The following is a 15,785-nucleotide window of genomic DNA, read 5'->3' as shown; positions in this document are numbered from 1 at the left end:
AGGGGTCCCCAGGCTAGAGAGAATGTGCTCTGAGGCAACTGAGACTGAGCTGGCCAAGAGCTGGTGAGCAGGGCGTTTGTGGCCATCCTGCCACACAGGTGACTTTGTATCCATCTCAGCCCACAGCAGTGTTACTTTGTAGAGTGGGCTCTTCCCCAGCTCTGGAAGATCAGGACCAACAGGAGGGCCTGGCATGGTGAGGGGAAGCAGCAGGAACAAGAGCCATGAGGAAGTGTGGGCCAGCAGGGGCTGGGCCTCAATTCACCTAGCCAGCCCTTCCCTCCTCCTCCCTCCCCCAATCCACAAATAAACCAAACTCTGAGACAGCAGAACACTGCTGGTTTGTTACATACAGAGACACTGTCCCCACACAGGGCAGAGGGTTGAGGGTAGTGGCTGTGCCAGGGCACATCAGGGGCCAGCTCAAGCCCATGGGCCTAGGCCTGGGCAGGCTCTGAGATTTGTGAAGATGAAGTGCCCGGTAGAGCAGGGTCCTCAGGGGCCAAGCCCGTGCGTCGGATGCTGTCTTGGTACTTGTGGCGACCAAGCTCCAAGATGGCATGGACCTCTTCAGCCACATCCTGCCGGTCACTCTGCTCCAGTGCCTGCACCAGGAGCCCCACAGCCCCAGGGTTTCCAGCCTGGCGCTCGGCCCAGGAGAAGAGCATGTGACGGATCTGGCCATCCAGGTCATCCCTTGGAGAGGAAGGGAGTTAGTGACAGAGGAATTCTGCCCAGAATCACCTGCCACACTCAGGGTCACTCCTCATTAGGGGGTTTCCTGCTCCTTGGGCCAGTTGTAGCTAGACCCTCCCTTAAGAGCCCTGTTTGCCCTGCCTCCCATCCCTGGAAAAAACTGCCACTGATGAACAGAACTCTAGATGCAGCAGGGCCCAGCCCAAAGGCTGCAGTGGGAGGCTCACTGGAACTCACCGGAACTCATGCCGGATGCGCTGCAGCTCCCGGTAGGGCATGCCCAGGTGCAGGGCCACGGCTGGCCAGTCAGGACCCAGGCGCCCAGCTATACTCAGCAGATTGCTCTGAGTCAGGAAGCCAGTGTCAGCATCACCCAGGTTCAGAGGCACCAAGGAGAGGCCAGCCCCCTGCCCACGCCCCTCAGACCTCTGGAGTCTCTGTTGGGAGGACGAAATGCAGTAATCCTGACCTCATCCTCACATCCTCGGTCACCCCCAGGACTCCGCCCCAGCCCTTTAGCTCACCCCCCCCCAGATCGCACCGGCAGCTTAATGGGCAAAGTGGCCATCCACAAGGCATCTGCACCCTTCCTCTGCCGGGCAGCCTCAGCCTCCTGGGGCACCTCCACAGGAACTGAGCCCCGGTAGAAGGACACCTGAGGAGGGATCAGGTGTGGTTCAGAGCGCTGGCCTCTGGTCAGGCACCTGGGAGGCCCTACCCTATCAGTCCATCAACCCACCTGGCCTCGCACAGCCTGAGTCTCCCGGTCTAGGGCGGTGGTGACGTATACCTCCTTCACATTCTTCAGGTGTGAATAGAAGACAAAACAGATCCTGCCGTCCACACAGTCTGGGCGGTCTGGGGCAGGAGACGGACTCAGGACGAGGGTCAAAGGGCAAGACCCCAGGCCCCTCTAGGCAGGAAAGCCCTACCAGCATCCACATCAATGCCACACTCAAAGGCTGCAAAGAACTTCTCGCCCTCAAACATCTCCACAGTGTCGGAGGGCTCAGGGCCACGGTAACGCTCCAGCAGCCGCCGCAGGGTGGCATCCACCTGCAGGGGCACCAACTGGGCTCAGAGCCCTAAGCCCTGTTCCCACCCCAGCTTTCAGGCCACCCCACTGTCCTCTTGCTGCCCCACCTTGTTCCTGGGCAGGCACTGCAGCAGAACCTGCTCGGGGTCCCGGCGCCTCTGCAGCGCGATGAGGTTCACTCTGTGCAGCCGCAGCCGCTCCCAGGCCTTCCGTGCCAGGCCCCCCACACAGGTCTTGGTGGTATACCAGAGCCAGTACCTGGGAGGGCCGGGAATGGGGTGTGACTATACAGACTGGAAGATGGGACACTGAGGAAGCTGGGGGAGGTGGGTACTGACCAGGAGAAGTGTGTGACCTGGAAGCGCGCATACAGGTGGGTGAGCTCCAGTGCCACCTGAGCTGTGATGTCATCCCAGGTAGCTTCGGGAGGGGCCCGATACAGCAGGTGCAAGCGGGAACGGTCCAGACTGAAGCCTGGACAAGAGGGGACAGCAGGCTGAGGCTCCCCACCCAGGTGCACCTCCCACTGCTAAGCACTGTCCCCTCTACCCTATGGCCATAGGTTCAAGGATGTCACATGGCAGCCTTACCTGTGACACCAGGGGGCAGAGGCAGTTGCACAGTGACTGGTCGGAGGAAGCTGGGGGGGCCGCTCTGTGAGAGACACAACAGAGGGCTCACCGCGGCCTCTGGCTCCCCAAGGAGGGCTTGCAACTCTCGGCCAGGCATACGGACCACCTAAGCAGAGAGGTCACTTGAGTGCCCATCTGTGTACTAGGGTGCCAACTGCCACCCTTGGCAATGCCCTGACTGTACCTGCATGGAGACATGACGAGGTTCCTCCGTGGCCCCATGGGGAAAGATAACCTTGACCCCAGGATGACCAGAGGAGCACAGCAGGGTCCCCTCTGGTGGTACCAGGCAGGCATTGGACACAGGACGCAAAACCACAAGGAACCAGGAGAAGTGGGGCACCTGGCAGCGAGCCCAGAGCCGCTGGGAAGTGATGGTGGGGACAAGGTCAGAGGAAACAGAGTTAGGGCAGAAGCAATGGGCAGGGATGAATGGAGTCAGGATGGGCTGCTTACTGCCACCCCATAGACCTGGGCAGCCCTCACCTTGGGTGCCTCTTCCTCCAGGTGGGTCTCCAGGTCACTCCAGATGCTGTTACTCCAGGTCCTGACCACTACCTCACGGCACCGACGGGTCCGTGGGGGTACAAAGAGTAGCCACAGGCTCACATCCTGCCAAGCAATGGTAGTGTGAGGGCTGGGGTCAGGCCTGAGGCTTCCACACCTGGTTCCCGCCATACCCTGTCCATACCTGCTGGAAGGCCACCCCATGGGGCTTCAGCTCCAAGACACCACTGAGCAGGAAATCGTGAGGACCCAGGGAGATGAGGCCTGGCTCCGGCAGCCACAGTCGATAGTGGATGGTGACTGGAGTAGTGGTGGCCCCCGCTGGGAACTGTAGGCGGACACCACAGGCCAGGGTCACAGAGCAGCCGTGGGGAGTCACAGGGAAGCTGAATGAGGAAAGAAGAGGTATGAGACACAGAAGGGCCTGTGTGTTGGAGCCTGACCCCCTGGGGACTCTAGGAGTCATGGGCAAGATGTCTAGTGGCATGGGCAAGGGATTCAGTGTGGCCACAGTAACAGCATGGTCAGATATCCTTTAGTCTTTCTACCCCATTACCTGTCCAAATCTGAAGTCAGGAACAGTCTGGGCATTTCTGGAACCTCAGGTGTATCTGTGCAAGGGACAGAGCAGTGGTCAGGATGGTGATGGTGCCAGTATCTTCCCTGTGTCCAGGCCCTACCTCACACCAAGCCTACCTGGGGGGCTCAGAGGATCTGCCGAGGCCTCACCCAGGGGGTTCCCCTGTAGGCGCACAAAGGGGGCATCTAGGAGTTCGGGGGGCAGGTCCCGGAGCTGGTTGTCCCTCAGGTCAAGCCTTGTGAGCATTGGGAGGTGGGCCAGGCCAGCAGGCACTGAGGTCAGGAGGTTGCTGTGCAGAAGGAGAAGCTGCAGGGACCGCAGCCCCGCTGTGGGCAGGCAGTGACTTAGGTCTAGCAGAGAACTGCTCAGGGCCACCCCTGGCCCCGGAGTGCTACAACAGGGTGCCCATGCTCTGGGCTCTAGGGAAGCTGTACCCCACGGCTGGACAAAGCTGTAGGTGTAGCCTTGGAGGCCAGCGAGGTAAGAGGGCAGGCAAGGGACAGCCTGGAAGGAGCAAAGTCTCAAAGTCTCAAAGGCCAAAGCCCCAAGACTGCAGGGCTGCAGGGACATTCCCTCAGACTGGTGAGCCAAGCCAGGTGTGGTTGCTACTTACCAAGGGAGGCTGGGAGGCTCTGCAGCCGGTTAGAGGCCAGATTGAGCTCACAGAGGCTGCTCAGGCCTCCAATCTCAGGGGGCACAGTGTCCAGAAGGTTCTCAGAGAGATCAAGGCGCTGCAGGGTGGACAGGGTCCCCAGTGCTGTGGGGAGCCTTTGCAGGCAGTTGTGTGTCACAGTGAGGAAGGTGAGGGCTGGCAGAGCCCCCAGGGCCTCAGGCAGCTCTGAGAGGCAGTTGTGAGAGAGCAGGAGTGCATCCAGGCTGTGCAGCTGTGGGATGCAGGTTGGCAGGGTCTCCAACCTGTTGAAGCTCAAATCCAGGTGGGCCAGGTGGGCGAGACCACTTAGGCCAGTGGGCAGTGTGGTTAGGGTACCCCGGAGGCAGGCACCCAAGGGCCCTCGGATTTGCCCTCCTGGAATTGAGGGAGACAAACATAGCCTTCAGAGTCAGGGTTCCAGCTTGGCCCTGCCAGCAAGAAAAAGCCTTTCAGGAGGCACAGGTCTCCCTGTTAAACCCCAGCAAGACAGAGACAGAAACACTGGAAAGACAGATGGAGGGAGAGGGCTCGTGTCAGCTGACAGCATCACCTGTGACCTACTCCAGCTGGGGTCTACAGAGAGACCCCCACAGGGCAGCTTCAGGGCTGGGGAGCCACAGCCCAGCCAGCCTCACCTTGGGGAGGAAAGTGATGGGGCTGAAGACAGAGACCAGGAGCAGGGAGGGAGAAGCCTGGGGCTTGGGCTGGGATTGGGGTTTCCTGTGAGGATCAAGAAGCAGAGTGAGGGCAGAGCTAGAGGTGGGGCAGGGTCAGGAACGAGGGTGCTCACCTTTGAGGACAAGGGAACGGAGGTGCAGCAGGCTCCAGGGCACCTGGGCCAGGGTGGCCTCCAGCAGCCGGGGATCCTCGTGGGTGCTCAGCCGCAAGAACTCCACCTGCAGCAGCTGTTGGGGCTGCTGGGCACACAAGTGCAGCAGCCGGTGGCAGCCCCTGGGGTATAGGTCCAAGTTTAGCTGGTGCCCAGGCAAGAGAGGAGGCGCCCGAGGTCCAGCATCCACAGCCTCTGCAGCACGTCTTATAGTATCTTCTGCAGCAGCAGCAGCTTCCTCTGGTTCCAGCCCCTCCAACACTGCAGCCATCACCCACAGAAGGTCCTTGGGGGCTGGACATGTCCCAGCTCGTCAGGCAGGCCTGCTCAGGCAGGGCCAAGGAAAGCTGCAGAAGCAGGGGGAGGAGTGGGTGGGAGTGTGGACCAGCTGCTTACTATTGGGAACAAGGATTGGGAATCTTTTGCAGGCCATCTGGTGCACAGAGCCCAGGGCCTGCACTGGACAGGAGGGTGAGATCCTGTGGCCACTCTGCAGCCCTGGGGCCTACATAACTACTGGAAATGTCATTGGGGAATGGGATCCCTAAAGCTTATTGGAACATCAGACAGAGAGGCTGCCATGCACAGCAGAGCCTAGGGAGCTCTGCTTGAGGGGGACCAAGAGTGAGGCTTCATGTTCTAATTCTGGAATCTGGCCAAGGGACCCCAGACTCGTTAGGTCGTTCTGGCTGTCCCGGAGCTCTGTGGATAGGAGCCCATCTTCAACCTTCACACTCATCAGTGGGAATACCTAGAACCCTCACATCCTCTGCGGGGTGACTGTGCCTACAAGGGTCAAGCAGTGGAAGGAGGGGACCAAGGGAACTTCAGACACCTGGACCCAGGACCCCACACTGCGGCCCCTGTAGGAGGCTCTCCAACAGCCGCTCCCATTGCGCACCTCGGTCCACTGGAGAGCGCGGCGCCGGCACCCTCGGAGCCGCCCTCTCCGCAGCCAACTTCCCGCAGCCCGCCGCGTACCTGCGCTCCCGGGGCGCCCGGGCCCCGCGCCGGTCTGCGCGCCCTCGGCGCCCGGTTCCCGCCCGCGCGCTTCCGGGCGGCCACCCCTCCCCTCCGGCCCCGCCCCTCCGGCCAGCCCGCCGGTCCAGCGCTCCCCGCCTGCCTCCTCCCGCCGGGCCGCCCGCGATGCTCTCGGTGTCCTGTCGTCCCTGTGAATTTGCAGTCCCGCGCCAGCAAACCGCCCTTTCAGGGGGACTATTGGCGCCCCAGGTCTGCTATGGGGCGCGCAGCCCTGGCCTCAAGTGCGATCCCAGGGCGGGGGCATGGGAGAGCACACCCATCCCCTGCTAGAAGTGGAACCCCGACGAAGGTAACTCCCTCCCCTCCCCATTCAGCCATCCCTTAGGGCCTCCTTCCCAGCCTAGGCTCAGACGGACCCTCCTTTACGGGAATCACTGTGGGAGTTATCCAGGCAGTGGGCTTCCCAGCCCAACCTCCTTGAAACCTCCTGTGAATCTCACAAGGGAAGATAAGGAGGTTCTGAGATTTTGCCCAAACCTTGTAGCTCAGGGGTATCAAAGCCAACATCAGGTCTCAAACCAGGGAACCTCAAGCCAGGTCTCTGCCTCCTGCACCACCCGTGATCCCTACCAAATAGGGGCCGTGTTTCATTCATCCATTGTCCTCATCCAACACAGCTGTAGTCTGGAAAAGAACAAAGGAACAGTCTGTGGAATGGACAGGCTCCTTCCAGGTCTCCCTACTTCCACAAAGTTGCCAGAGCGATCTTTATATTTAAACAACAACAACAAAAAACCACAGGAATATTATTCAGCCTTAAAAAGGGATGAAATTCTGCTGGGTGCCAATGGCTCGTGCCTATAATCCTAACTGCTTGGGAGGCTGAGAGGATAAAGGTTCAAGGCCAGTCTGGGCAGGGAGTTTGCATTCCCTCCCCCCATCTCCAAAACAGCCAGAGCAAAATGGACTGGAGGTGTGGCTCAAGTGGTAGAGCACCTGCTTTGCAAGTGTGAAGCCTTGAGTTCAAACCCTAGTCCCACCAAAAAAAAAAAAAAAAAAGCAAAACTCTGATACATGCTACAAAATGGGTAAACCTTGAATCTATTGCTGAATGAAAGACACCAGACACAAAAAGAAATACCACATGATTTCATTTATATTAAGTACCTAAAGTACTCGAAAATCATAGAAACAAAATAGAATTGTGGGTGCCAGAGGCTATGGAGTTTAATGAGTATAATTTCACTTTGGGATGAAGACATCCAAAGATGAGTAATGGTGATGGTTGCACATCAATGTGAATGCAGTTAACACTACTGAATTGCACATTGAAAGATGACTGAGGGCTGAAGGCTTGGCTTAAGTAGCAGAGCATGTGTCTTGGAAAAATGAGGCCCTGAGTTCAGATTCCAGTACCACAAAACCCCCAAATTTTATGTATTATTTTACCATTAAAAACACAATTTGCCACCTCTTATCTTAAGCTAAAGTGGGAAGTTTAGGTCCCAGGCCTAAACTCCTGTGGTTCCACATGTCAGGTCTGGCTAATTGCCCCCAAATAAAGAGACAGTAATGTAAAAGGCAGAGAAAGATTTATTAGGTGGCACAGGTGGCCACGGGAAGAGCAGAAGCATTCAGCCCATCTTTAGCCATCTTCAGGGTACAGATGTGAACTTTTAGCTTAAATAGACAAAGAATTAGGAGCAGGAGTGACAAGTATGGTTGGTTAAATAGTCCCAGTCACAGGTGGTCACTGCCTCAGTCGTTTTCCAACGGTTCTGGAGAAGCTGTCATCACTATAATTAGTTGATAGGAGCCATTGGTTTCCCAAGATTATTCCTGCTCTAGGGTACAGCTTCATCATTATAGGTAATTGTCCTCATGGGGAGAGGGCGATCCTGTCCTGCAAGACTCTGGTGTCCCTTAGGGGTGGATGTCGTCCCTCATCATAAAGATTTAGAACCTCACCCTTTGAAAAAAGCAGACCACAATGCAGCAAATTCCCCCTGGATATTTCAATGTTCACTGAACTTGTGTGGTTCACTGTCTGCCCTATCTGAGCTTGCTCTGGAGTCACTTAAGAGAAAAACAAAGTGGGGAACCCATTGTGAGGGTTCCTGAGGAAGCTGCCTCCCCCATGCCCCTTCCCCAAGCCTGCACCAGGGAGAAGGAAGGACTGCTGTGACCACCCAAAACAGCCAACACCAAGGTGACTATCCACAGGCCCTGATGTGTGGTCCCTGTCCTCCACGGCTTCACTCACATATCGCTATACTTTGTACTCAAAGTCAGTGGCTCACGCCTATAATCCTAGCTACTTGGGGGGCGTGAGATCAAGAGGATCGAGGTTTGAGGACAAATTGTTCAAACAGACCCCATCTTCAAAATAATCACACCAGAATGGACTGGAGGTATGGCTCAAGGGGTAGAGACCCCTGCTTTGCATGTATAAAGCCCTGAGTTTAAATTTCAGTCCCACCAAGACCAGATAAAACTGCAGGGAACTTCCTTATGCTGGCTGGTTGCTGTGACTCCTGATTTTTGGGAAACTGCCTTTTTTCTGGTACTGGGGAATGAACCCAGGACTTTATGCTAGGTAGGTACTCCAACACTGAGTCACATCCCCAGCTCTCTATTGAGACTGTCTCACTAAATTGCCCAGGCAGGTCTCAGATTCCTGGGATTACAGGTGTGTGCCAGTGTCCATCTCAAAGTTTGATTATATGGCACCTGGCTCCAGCAACTTCATGTACTGCTTTGGTCAGTATGATGGCCTCCCACTAACTGCTTAGTGTGCCCACCTGAGCCCTTCTTTCCTCACAGCATAAATAAGCCCCCGGGGTGTAACTTAACTCTTTTTTCTCAGTGTATATTGTACAAAGAGGTTTCACTGTGATTTCCTACATGTATGTCATGTTCTTTGATCAAATTTGACAGTCTCCTGATGTAGTCCATGCTAGCCTTTAACTCTCCTCCTGCCCCAGAGGCAGAGAGAAGGAAGATCTTGGCTCAAAGCCAGCCCAGGCAAATAGTTCGAGACCCTACCTGAGAACTGTGGGCTCACACACTAGCAAATGATGAGCTATATACACACAGAGGAGCGTGTGTGCTGTCCTTGGAGTCCATGCTGGTACTGCCCACATAACCCATCTCTCTCCCAATTTTCAGCCTTGGTATGACCCTTTGGCTTGGTGACCGCTCTGGACCTTAGCAAAGCCTGCTCCTCATCTTTCAACTCAAAGTCATCCTCTTGGGTTCCTGAGTTTCCCACACCAAGGCCTCCTACGACCATGTAGCTCCGATTGCCTCTTCATCCCCAAGAGCATTAAACTCTGCGTTAGTGGGGCCAAGCCAGTTCCCTCAGGACCCCAGAATGTAGCAGAATCCCTGACGCGAAGAAGCCCGTGATATGTGCTGTCCACGTGGACAGAGAGGTCTGTCCTGGGCAGGTCATTTGGGTCATAGCCAGCATGGGGCCGATCACTGGGACCTCACCACTCCCAAGGAGCGTGGGCAAAGGTGCTGCCACCTTGTGGGCTCCCGCTCTTCTGACCGGGCCGCTCGGACCCAATGGAAATGGCACACAGGGACTACCTCTAGGCAGGGCTGCAGTCACTGGACCCGAGGAGTTCGCCCATGTCTTTGATCCCGGCTGGACATGGGCGCCACCGGCCTGGCTCAGACGTTGGAACCCTGGTTCCACCTGGGGAACCTACGCAGAGCCAGTCCCCGGCCATCCACCTCACTGTCTCCACCCGGGTCCACGTGCAGCACGCGCAGGCCAGCGGCACTCCCGAATTTCCAGCAGCGATGCATCATGGGAGTTGCAGTTCGCCAGTAAAGACGCGTTTCCCGACCGCGCTGCATGTTGGGAACTGTAGGCGCCGCGTGGCATACTGGGGGCGCTACGCGCCGAAGAGAGAAGCAGTCCCCTTCGAGTCCCTTCTCCCGCCGCCCCACAAATTTCGGGGGACACTCACCATACCCAACACGAGCAGCCAGTCCCGCAACGGCCTTTCCGCCTTTGCTGCAGTAACTGCCGACTGGGGACGGGCCAAGGGCTTCAATCCCATCGTAATTGGCTGAGTTCCTCGTTACGTCACTCGGAGGCGCCCTCGCGGGGCGCCGCGTGCGCGTCCCGGAGGCTTCTGGGTAGCGGCTTACCCCCGCCCCCGTGCACGGGCGTCTTCCTTTCGCTCGCCGACGCCGCTGAGGTCGCACGCTTGAGGCCAATCGGTCCCAACCAAGTGAGTGGGGCTGAGTGGGCCCGGTGGGCGGGCGGGGACGAGAGCCGTGGAGTGGGTGACGGGCGGGGACCGCGAGGTGGGCGGCCTCCGTAGAACGGAGGACTCGGAGCCGGGCCACACGCGGCCTCACTTGCCCGCCCGGGTTGCCGGGGAGGGGGAGGAGCAGGAGGCCACGGGCGTCATGCCGCCGCCGCCGCCGCGCTCTCTGTCCGCTACAGCATGCGCTACGTCGCCTCCTATCTGCTGGCCGCCCTCGGGGGCAACTCGTCCCCCAGCGCCAAGGACATCAAGAAGATCCTGGATAGCGTGGGCATCGAGGCGGACGATGACCGGCTCAACAAGGTATCGCCGCCCTTGGTTCCCGGCCTACCCGATCCGGGTTTTACCCTCCTGTCGGAGACTGGGGCGGGGGGGTAGGCCTGTGCCACTTCGGATGCTTTATTATTTATTTTTTTATTTTTTTGGCGATGCTGGGGCTTGAATTCGGGGTCTTGCACGTTTGATTTTCCTCTGCTTGAGCTACAAGCCACTCCAGGATGCTTAATTTGGGGGTAGTCTTTTAAGGGCTCTGGAACAGTCAAAGAAACAAAAGTGTGTCACCTAAAGTCCTGGTTAGCATGGTTTAGCAGAAGCTTAAGGCAACACAGATGTTCCTAAAGGAAACTTTAACTCGTCCTTTTTTTTTTTTTTTTGGCTGTGCTGGGGATGGAACCTCCGGCCTGGAATTTGGCAGTGCTCTATCACTGAGTTGCATCCTCGGGGCCTCAAAAAAACTTTTTTTTTGTTGTTGTTTTTGGTGGGACTGGGGGTTGGACCCAAGATTTTGCATTTGCAAAACAGGCACTCTGTTGTTTGAACCATTTTGTCCATTTTGCTCTGGTTATTTTGGAGATAGGGGATCTCAAAAATATTTGACCAGGTTGGCCTCCAGTCGTGATCCTTGCCACCTCAGCTTCTCAAGTACCTAGAATTACAGGCATCATCCACCCGGGCCCTGCTAAAAGGCCAATTTTAATGCCACTTCATCCATGAGATTTGTCACGTAATTTTAATACGTATTATATTAGCAAGGATATTTTTTGTTTGCTTCTCAGTGCTAAGTGTTAAGGGTTTTGGTATCTAGTTCTTGCTCCCAGGATCTCAAATCGTAGGAGTCACATGTGGCTGATGGCCACCGTGTGGGACAGTGCAGGCCTAGAAGCTTTAGAGCATCTTCCTGTGTAGCGCATGCATGAGCTCTGTCCTCATGCCAGGCATGACTGAATGCTGACTGTGATTATTTACTCCAGGTCATCAGTGAGCTGAACGGGAAAAACATCGAAGATGTCATTGCTCAGGGTGAGTGTTTAGAGGGAGCTTTTGTTTTTGTGGTCCATCCTAATCCCTGCTGGCCAGCCTATGGCCTGCTAGGCTTCGCTTGTGGACCAGAGCATCCTAGAAGCCTCTCCCAAGTTGAGCAAGGGCTTTGTGGCCTTATGCCAGGGGCACTTCTAGACACTAGCAAGGACTGCCTTGTGAGCTCACTGGATCTCTGGGGTCTGGCTACCTGAAGTTTTGGGTTTGTTAAGAGCATTGTTCCCACATGTTTTTTGTGAAGGGGTTAAGAGCAGGAACCTGGGTGACCACAGGCTCCTGCCTCTCTTTGCTGGGAAGATAGATGGTCTTCTGGTGACATCATGCTGGAGCTGATGGAACTCGTTTGGGAGTTGAGCTAGTGCAATAGTGTCTGTTCTCATGTACATGGCAGACACAGTTAAGTCAGAAAATAGTCTGGTCCATGAGCTCACCAGTGATCAGGATCTGGACACTGGTGTAGCAGACTCCCTGCCCAGTTGTAAACATGTTTGTCCAACTTATCTTTGGGGAGGAGGGTGGCTATGGGCCTAATTCCTAGAAACCAAATTTCTGTATAGAAAAACCTCCCTTGGTGGGTAAGGGTAGGAGAAGAGAATCCTTGGCAGAGGTGTCATTGGGTCTGTTGACTCTGTGGAGGTGGCAGCCTCGTGTCTTGGAACATGGGAGCCTGTGACAGTGGTCCTCCTGCATGTTGATTGTGCTGTGTTGCACCTGGTGAAATAGCTTCTTCTGTGACTCACTTCATCTTTGAACAACAGTCTTCTTGGCTGGGGACCTATTCTGGTCTCACCTCTTTGCCTTCTGTAGGTGTTGGTAAGCTTGCCAGTGTGCCTGCTGGTGGGGCTGTGGCTGTCTCTGCTGCTCCTGGCTCTGCAGCTCCTGCTGCTGGTTCTGCTCCGGCTGCAGGTAAGTGGAGGCCTGGTGGGTGGGTAGGGGGCTGAGGCTCAGATTTGCTGCTGACTGGGTTTCCATAGGCAGTCTGGTTGGGCACATGGGACAGTGCTTACCATGCTCTCTCCTCCACAGCAGAGGAGAAGAAAGACGAGAAGAAAGAGGAGTCTGAGGAGTCAGATGATGACATGGGATTCGGCCTGTTTGATTAAATTCCTGCTCCCCTGCAAATAAATCCTTTTTATGTATCTTAACTGGTCTGTGAGCAGTTTATCTTCAGAGTGTGGCGGGAGGCTGCAGGATTGGTGGGAAGGAGCAGGAGCCACCTGAGTCATTTACTTTGTGCCCTGAGCAGCTTCCTAGCTCCAGGGTACTGTTAGAGAGTGAAATGCTTGTAAGTGTCTGGTGGAGGCCTGAGCTGGGGTGAGAGCATTCCTGGGTTTCCTACAGGGGTCACATCTCCACTGTAGGCAACCTGGGTCCAATGGGCCAGCCCTGCAGATACTGGGCAGGTATGGAGGTGGTTTGTAGACAGAGGATCATGTACTGGCTATTAATAAATCCTTTTGGGGTGGGCCTACTCTTCTACAGGTTCTGCCCTGGAATATGGGGCTCATGCCCTCCCATTCCCCACCATTCTGTTCTGGGTTTCTGCCCACCAGTGTTGTCTCAGGAGATGATCTGCCGCACACAAATCTACCCTAGGCTCAATCAGCAACAAGTTGACCAGGCTGCCTGGGAGGTGGAACACTACAATGTGAACAACCTGGCTTATTCTGGGAAGACAGGACATCAGGAGTGCAATGTAGAAGGGCTGAGGAGCCAAGAATGTGAGGAGGGAATAGGCCCAAGGTCCTGAGGTGTGGGGAGGTTTTTGGGTTTTTTTGGTTTTTTTTTTTTTTTTTTTTTTTTGGTGTTGCTGGGGTTTGAATTTGGATTCATACTTTCACACTAGCTAAGCAGCTGCTCTACCACTTGAGCTATACCTTCAGTCCATTTTGGCTCTGGTTATTTTGAAAATAAGGTCTTGTGAACTGTTTGCCTTGGCTAGCCTCAAGCCACCATCCTCCTAATCTCAACCTCCCAAGTAGCTAGGATTGATTACAGGTGAGTGAGCCACCTGTGCCTGGCACTGAATGTAGTTTGTTTTTAATTGCAGGGCCCTAAGCACCCCCAGCTCCAAACTATAGTAGGATTATGTTGGAGGCTAGCCCTGGCCAAAAGTAAGGGAAAAAAGGGAGCTCTATTTCAAAAAGCCACAGAATGGGTGCCTGGCTTAAGTGCCTAGCAAGTACCAGACCATGAGTTCAAACCCCAGTACTGCACAACATCCCCCCGCCCCCCCAAAAAAAGGGATGGTGGTGCAAGCGTGTAACCCCAGGTATTCAAGATGTGGAAGCAGGAGGACTGAGGTAGGAGGTCTGCTCTTGCAAAAAACCTAAGACCCTGCCTGAAAAATAACTAAAGCAAAAAGGGCTGAGGTTAGGGCTGAACTGGCAGAGGCCCTGAATTCAAACCCCAATACCAAATCAAAAAAAAAAAAATCCTTCTGCCCTCTGAGGCTGGAAGAAATGGGGGAGGGGAGTTGGTAGATGGAGGAATAGGGAAAGAAATGCTAGGGACTTCAGCCATTTGCAGCAGTGGGCCCAGGGTTCAGGTTCAGTTCCAGCTTGTACCAAGAAGGAAGGGGCCTGTGCCACCTGGGGGGCACCTGGAGTGGGGTGAGGCACTACTTCAGGTTCTCATCAGGCTGTGCCTGAGAGTTAAGGTCCATGGGGAGGACAGCCTAGCCCTACCCAGAATTCCAGGAAGGGCCAGCCTGTTCTTGGCTCCTGAGCCTCCCAGGGGCCTGGGGGATTATGTTCCCAAAACAGCCTGACCCTCTGTGGAAATGGGGGCAGAGGCCTCCCTGAGCTGGGGCAGCACTGTCCCCAAGGCCTGTTCTTAGAATAAGTTGTGGACAGGACCTTAAGTTCCTGGCTCCCCCATCTGGTCACCCTGATGAACCTCTTGGATTTTCTAGGCTGGTCTTGGGAGCCAGCCCCTCAGTATGAAACTGGGGGTTTCCTAATCCCCTGGTCATGCTCATCAGGCCATATCCTCACCCCACCCTCAACTATCTCCCTTCCCCCTCCCCTAGTGGGTTTGCTACACTACACAACCATCCAAAGCATTTGCCCTCAAATTCAGTACGTAGTCCAGGCTGGCCTCAAACTTGGTCTTCATTTCTTTTCCTCCTCCAGCTTTTCCATGTTTCCATGCTTCATTCCCAGTTCTTGTCCTTGGAACTACCAGAGGGATGGTTTAAAAACAACCTAGGGGGCCCAGTGTTTGCTTACCTCTCTAATCCCAGCTAAGCAGAAAGCAGGTAGGAGGATCCACACAGGGGCAAAAAGTGCCAGATCCTATCTGAAAAATAACAAGCAAAAAGGCCTGGGCGTGTGGCTTGAGCGCTAGCAAGTTCGAGGTCTGGTTCAAACTTAATTACTGCCAAAAAATTAATAAGTAAATCCCAAGGATCAGGCGCGTTCCCAGGGCCAGTACCACAAAACAACAACAAAAACAACCCAAGTATCAGCTGGGTCCAGAACTGAGCTCCCGCCTAGGGAGTGAAGTTTCTTGGTCAAAGACACCGCCACCACCCCCCCGCCCCAGAATAGGCCAACCCCTCGTTTGGTGGTCGTGGTGGGGGGGCGAGATAAGGGCCGATCCTGGGTCCAAGCCAGCCTGTCCCGCCCCACAGTCCCAGAGAAAAATGCGGAAAAGGGGCGGGAGGGTGAAATTACCTGGGAGTGATTCGCCTGCTAGGGCAATTAGCTGGGCCAGAACTAGCCAGGCCCTGGTAGACCCCGACGATCGAGCCAGGGTCGGGCCTAGGTGAGCAGCCGGGGCACGGAGGGGCCGCGAGGGGTGCGGTCGGGCAAGGTTGAGACGCCCACGGCAGGGTGCCAGGGTCTGTGGCCCTGCTTGTGGGACCAGTGTCCTGCGGCCAACGTTTATGAGTCAGTTCGTAGGTGGCACCGGCCAGTGGGTCCTCGAGCTCTGTGGCCTGTGAGGCTTAGGTTTTCAGGCCCCTGTGGGTGCAGTCGGTGCGTACTTAACCCAGGGACGAGCTCTTCGGTGTCGGGTGGTTGTCGTAGGCTGATCCCGGAGGAGGGGGCGGCAACCGTCTGGAAACCAGGGCTCTCCCTCTGCAGGTACCCAGATCTGTACAGGCTCGCGGCTCCCGCTCGGAACCTGAGCCTGGCCCCCGCTCGTAGTGCGGGGCAGACGATGGGAGGTGGGTGGGGGGCACGGGAGCCCAGCAGGCGGCTGCACGGGGCGGGTACGGCAGCCCCGCGGAGCTGCCGGGAGGGGCGGGGCCTCGGGGGTGCGGCC

The 15,785-nt window shown here is 55.9% G+C and overlaps 2 protein-coding genes and 1 non-coding gene across 17 annotated transcripts; 2 read left to right on the top strand and 1 right to left on the bottom strand.

Annotated features, from left to right (window-relative positions):
• Positions 1–322: 322 nt before the first annotated feature.
• Positions 323–15,720, bottom strand: Pidd1 (p53-induced death domain protein 1). Of its 14 annotated transcripts, none has more exons than XM_074051589.1 (18): positions 15,194–15,720; positions 14,747–14,816; positions 6,451–6,597; positions 4,894–5,279; positions 4,065–4,478; positions 3,568–3,777; positions 3,428–3,482; positions 3,056–3,257; positions 2,851–2,976; positions 2,549–2,728; positions 2,323–2,470; positions 2,071–2,206; positions 1,840–1,990; positions 1,629–1,752; positions 1,436–1,554; positions 1,238–1,351; positions 934–1,133; positions 323–696 (listed from the first exon to the last, which is right to left on the bottom strand). In XM_074051589.1, exons 4-18 carry the CDS (start codon positions 5,201–5,203, stop codon positions 438–440), a joined length of 2,748 nt encoding a protein of 915 aa, XP_073907690.1. In that variant the 5' UTR covers positions 5,204–5,279; positions 6,451–6,597; positions 14,747–14,816; positions 15,194–15,720; the 3' UTR covers positions 323–437. The 14 variants fall into 14 exon arrangements, with proteins under 14 accessions (XP_073907690.1, XP_073907694.1, XP_073907669.1 ...); XM_074051593.1 differs by having other exon boundaries at positions 6,544–6,597; XM_074051568.1 differs by lacking the exons at positions 14,747–14,816; positions 15,194–15,720 and adding an exon at positions 9,894–10,004.
• Positions 10,379–12,661, top strand: Rplp2 (ribosomal protein lateral stalk subunit P2). 2 transcript variants are annotated; one of them, XM_020182107.2, is made up of 4 exons: positions 10,379–10,502; positions 11,450–11,498; positions 12,324–12,422; positions 12,546–12,661. In XM_020182107.2, the coding sequence occupies exons 1-4, from the start codon at positions 10,380–10,382 to the stop codon at positions 12,617–12,619; spliced, it is 345 nt and encodes a 114-aa protein (XP_020037696.1). In that variant the 5' UTR covers position 10,379; the 3' UTR covers positions 12,620–12,661. The 2 variants fall into 2 exon arrangements, with proteins under 2 accessions (XP_020037696.1, XP_020037690.1); XM_020182101.2 differs by having other exon boundaries at positions 12,543–12,661.
• Positions 11,529–11,660, top strand: LOC141416614 (small nucleolar RNA SNORA52). Its single transcript, XR_012441247.1, has one exon. It is a non-coding gene; the product is annotated as a small nucleolar RNA SNORA52 (small nucleolar RNA).
• Positions 15,721–15,785: the final 65 nt, after the last annotated feature.

Source organism: Castor canadensis, chromosome 1 (assembly GCF_047511655.1).
Source record: "Castor canadensis chromosome 1, mCasCan1.hap1v2, whole genome shotgun sequence".
NCBI classification, from domain to species: domain Eukaryota; kingdom Metazoa; phylum Chordata; class Mammalia; order Rodentia; family Castoridae; genus Castor; species Castor canadensis.
This window is presented reverse-complemented; position numbering and strand designations above follow the sequence as displayed.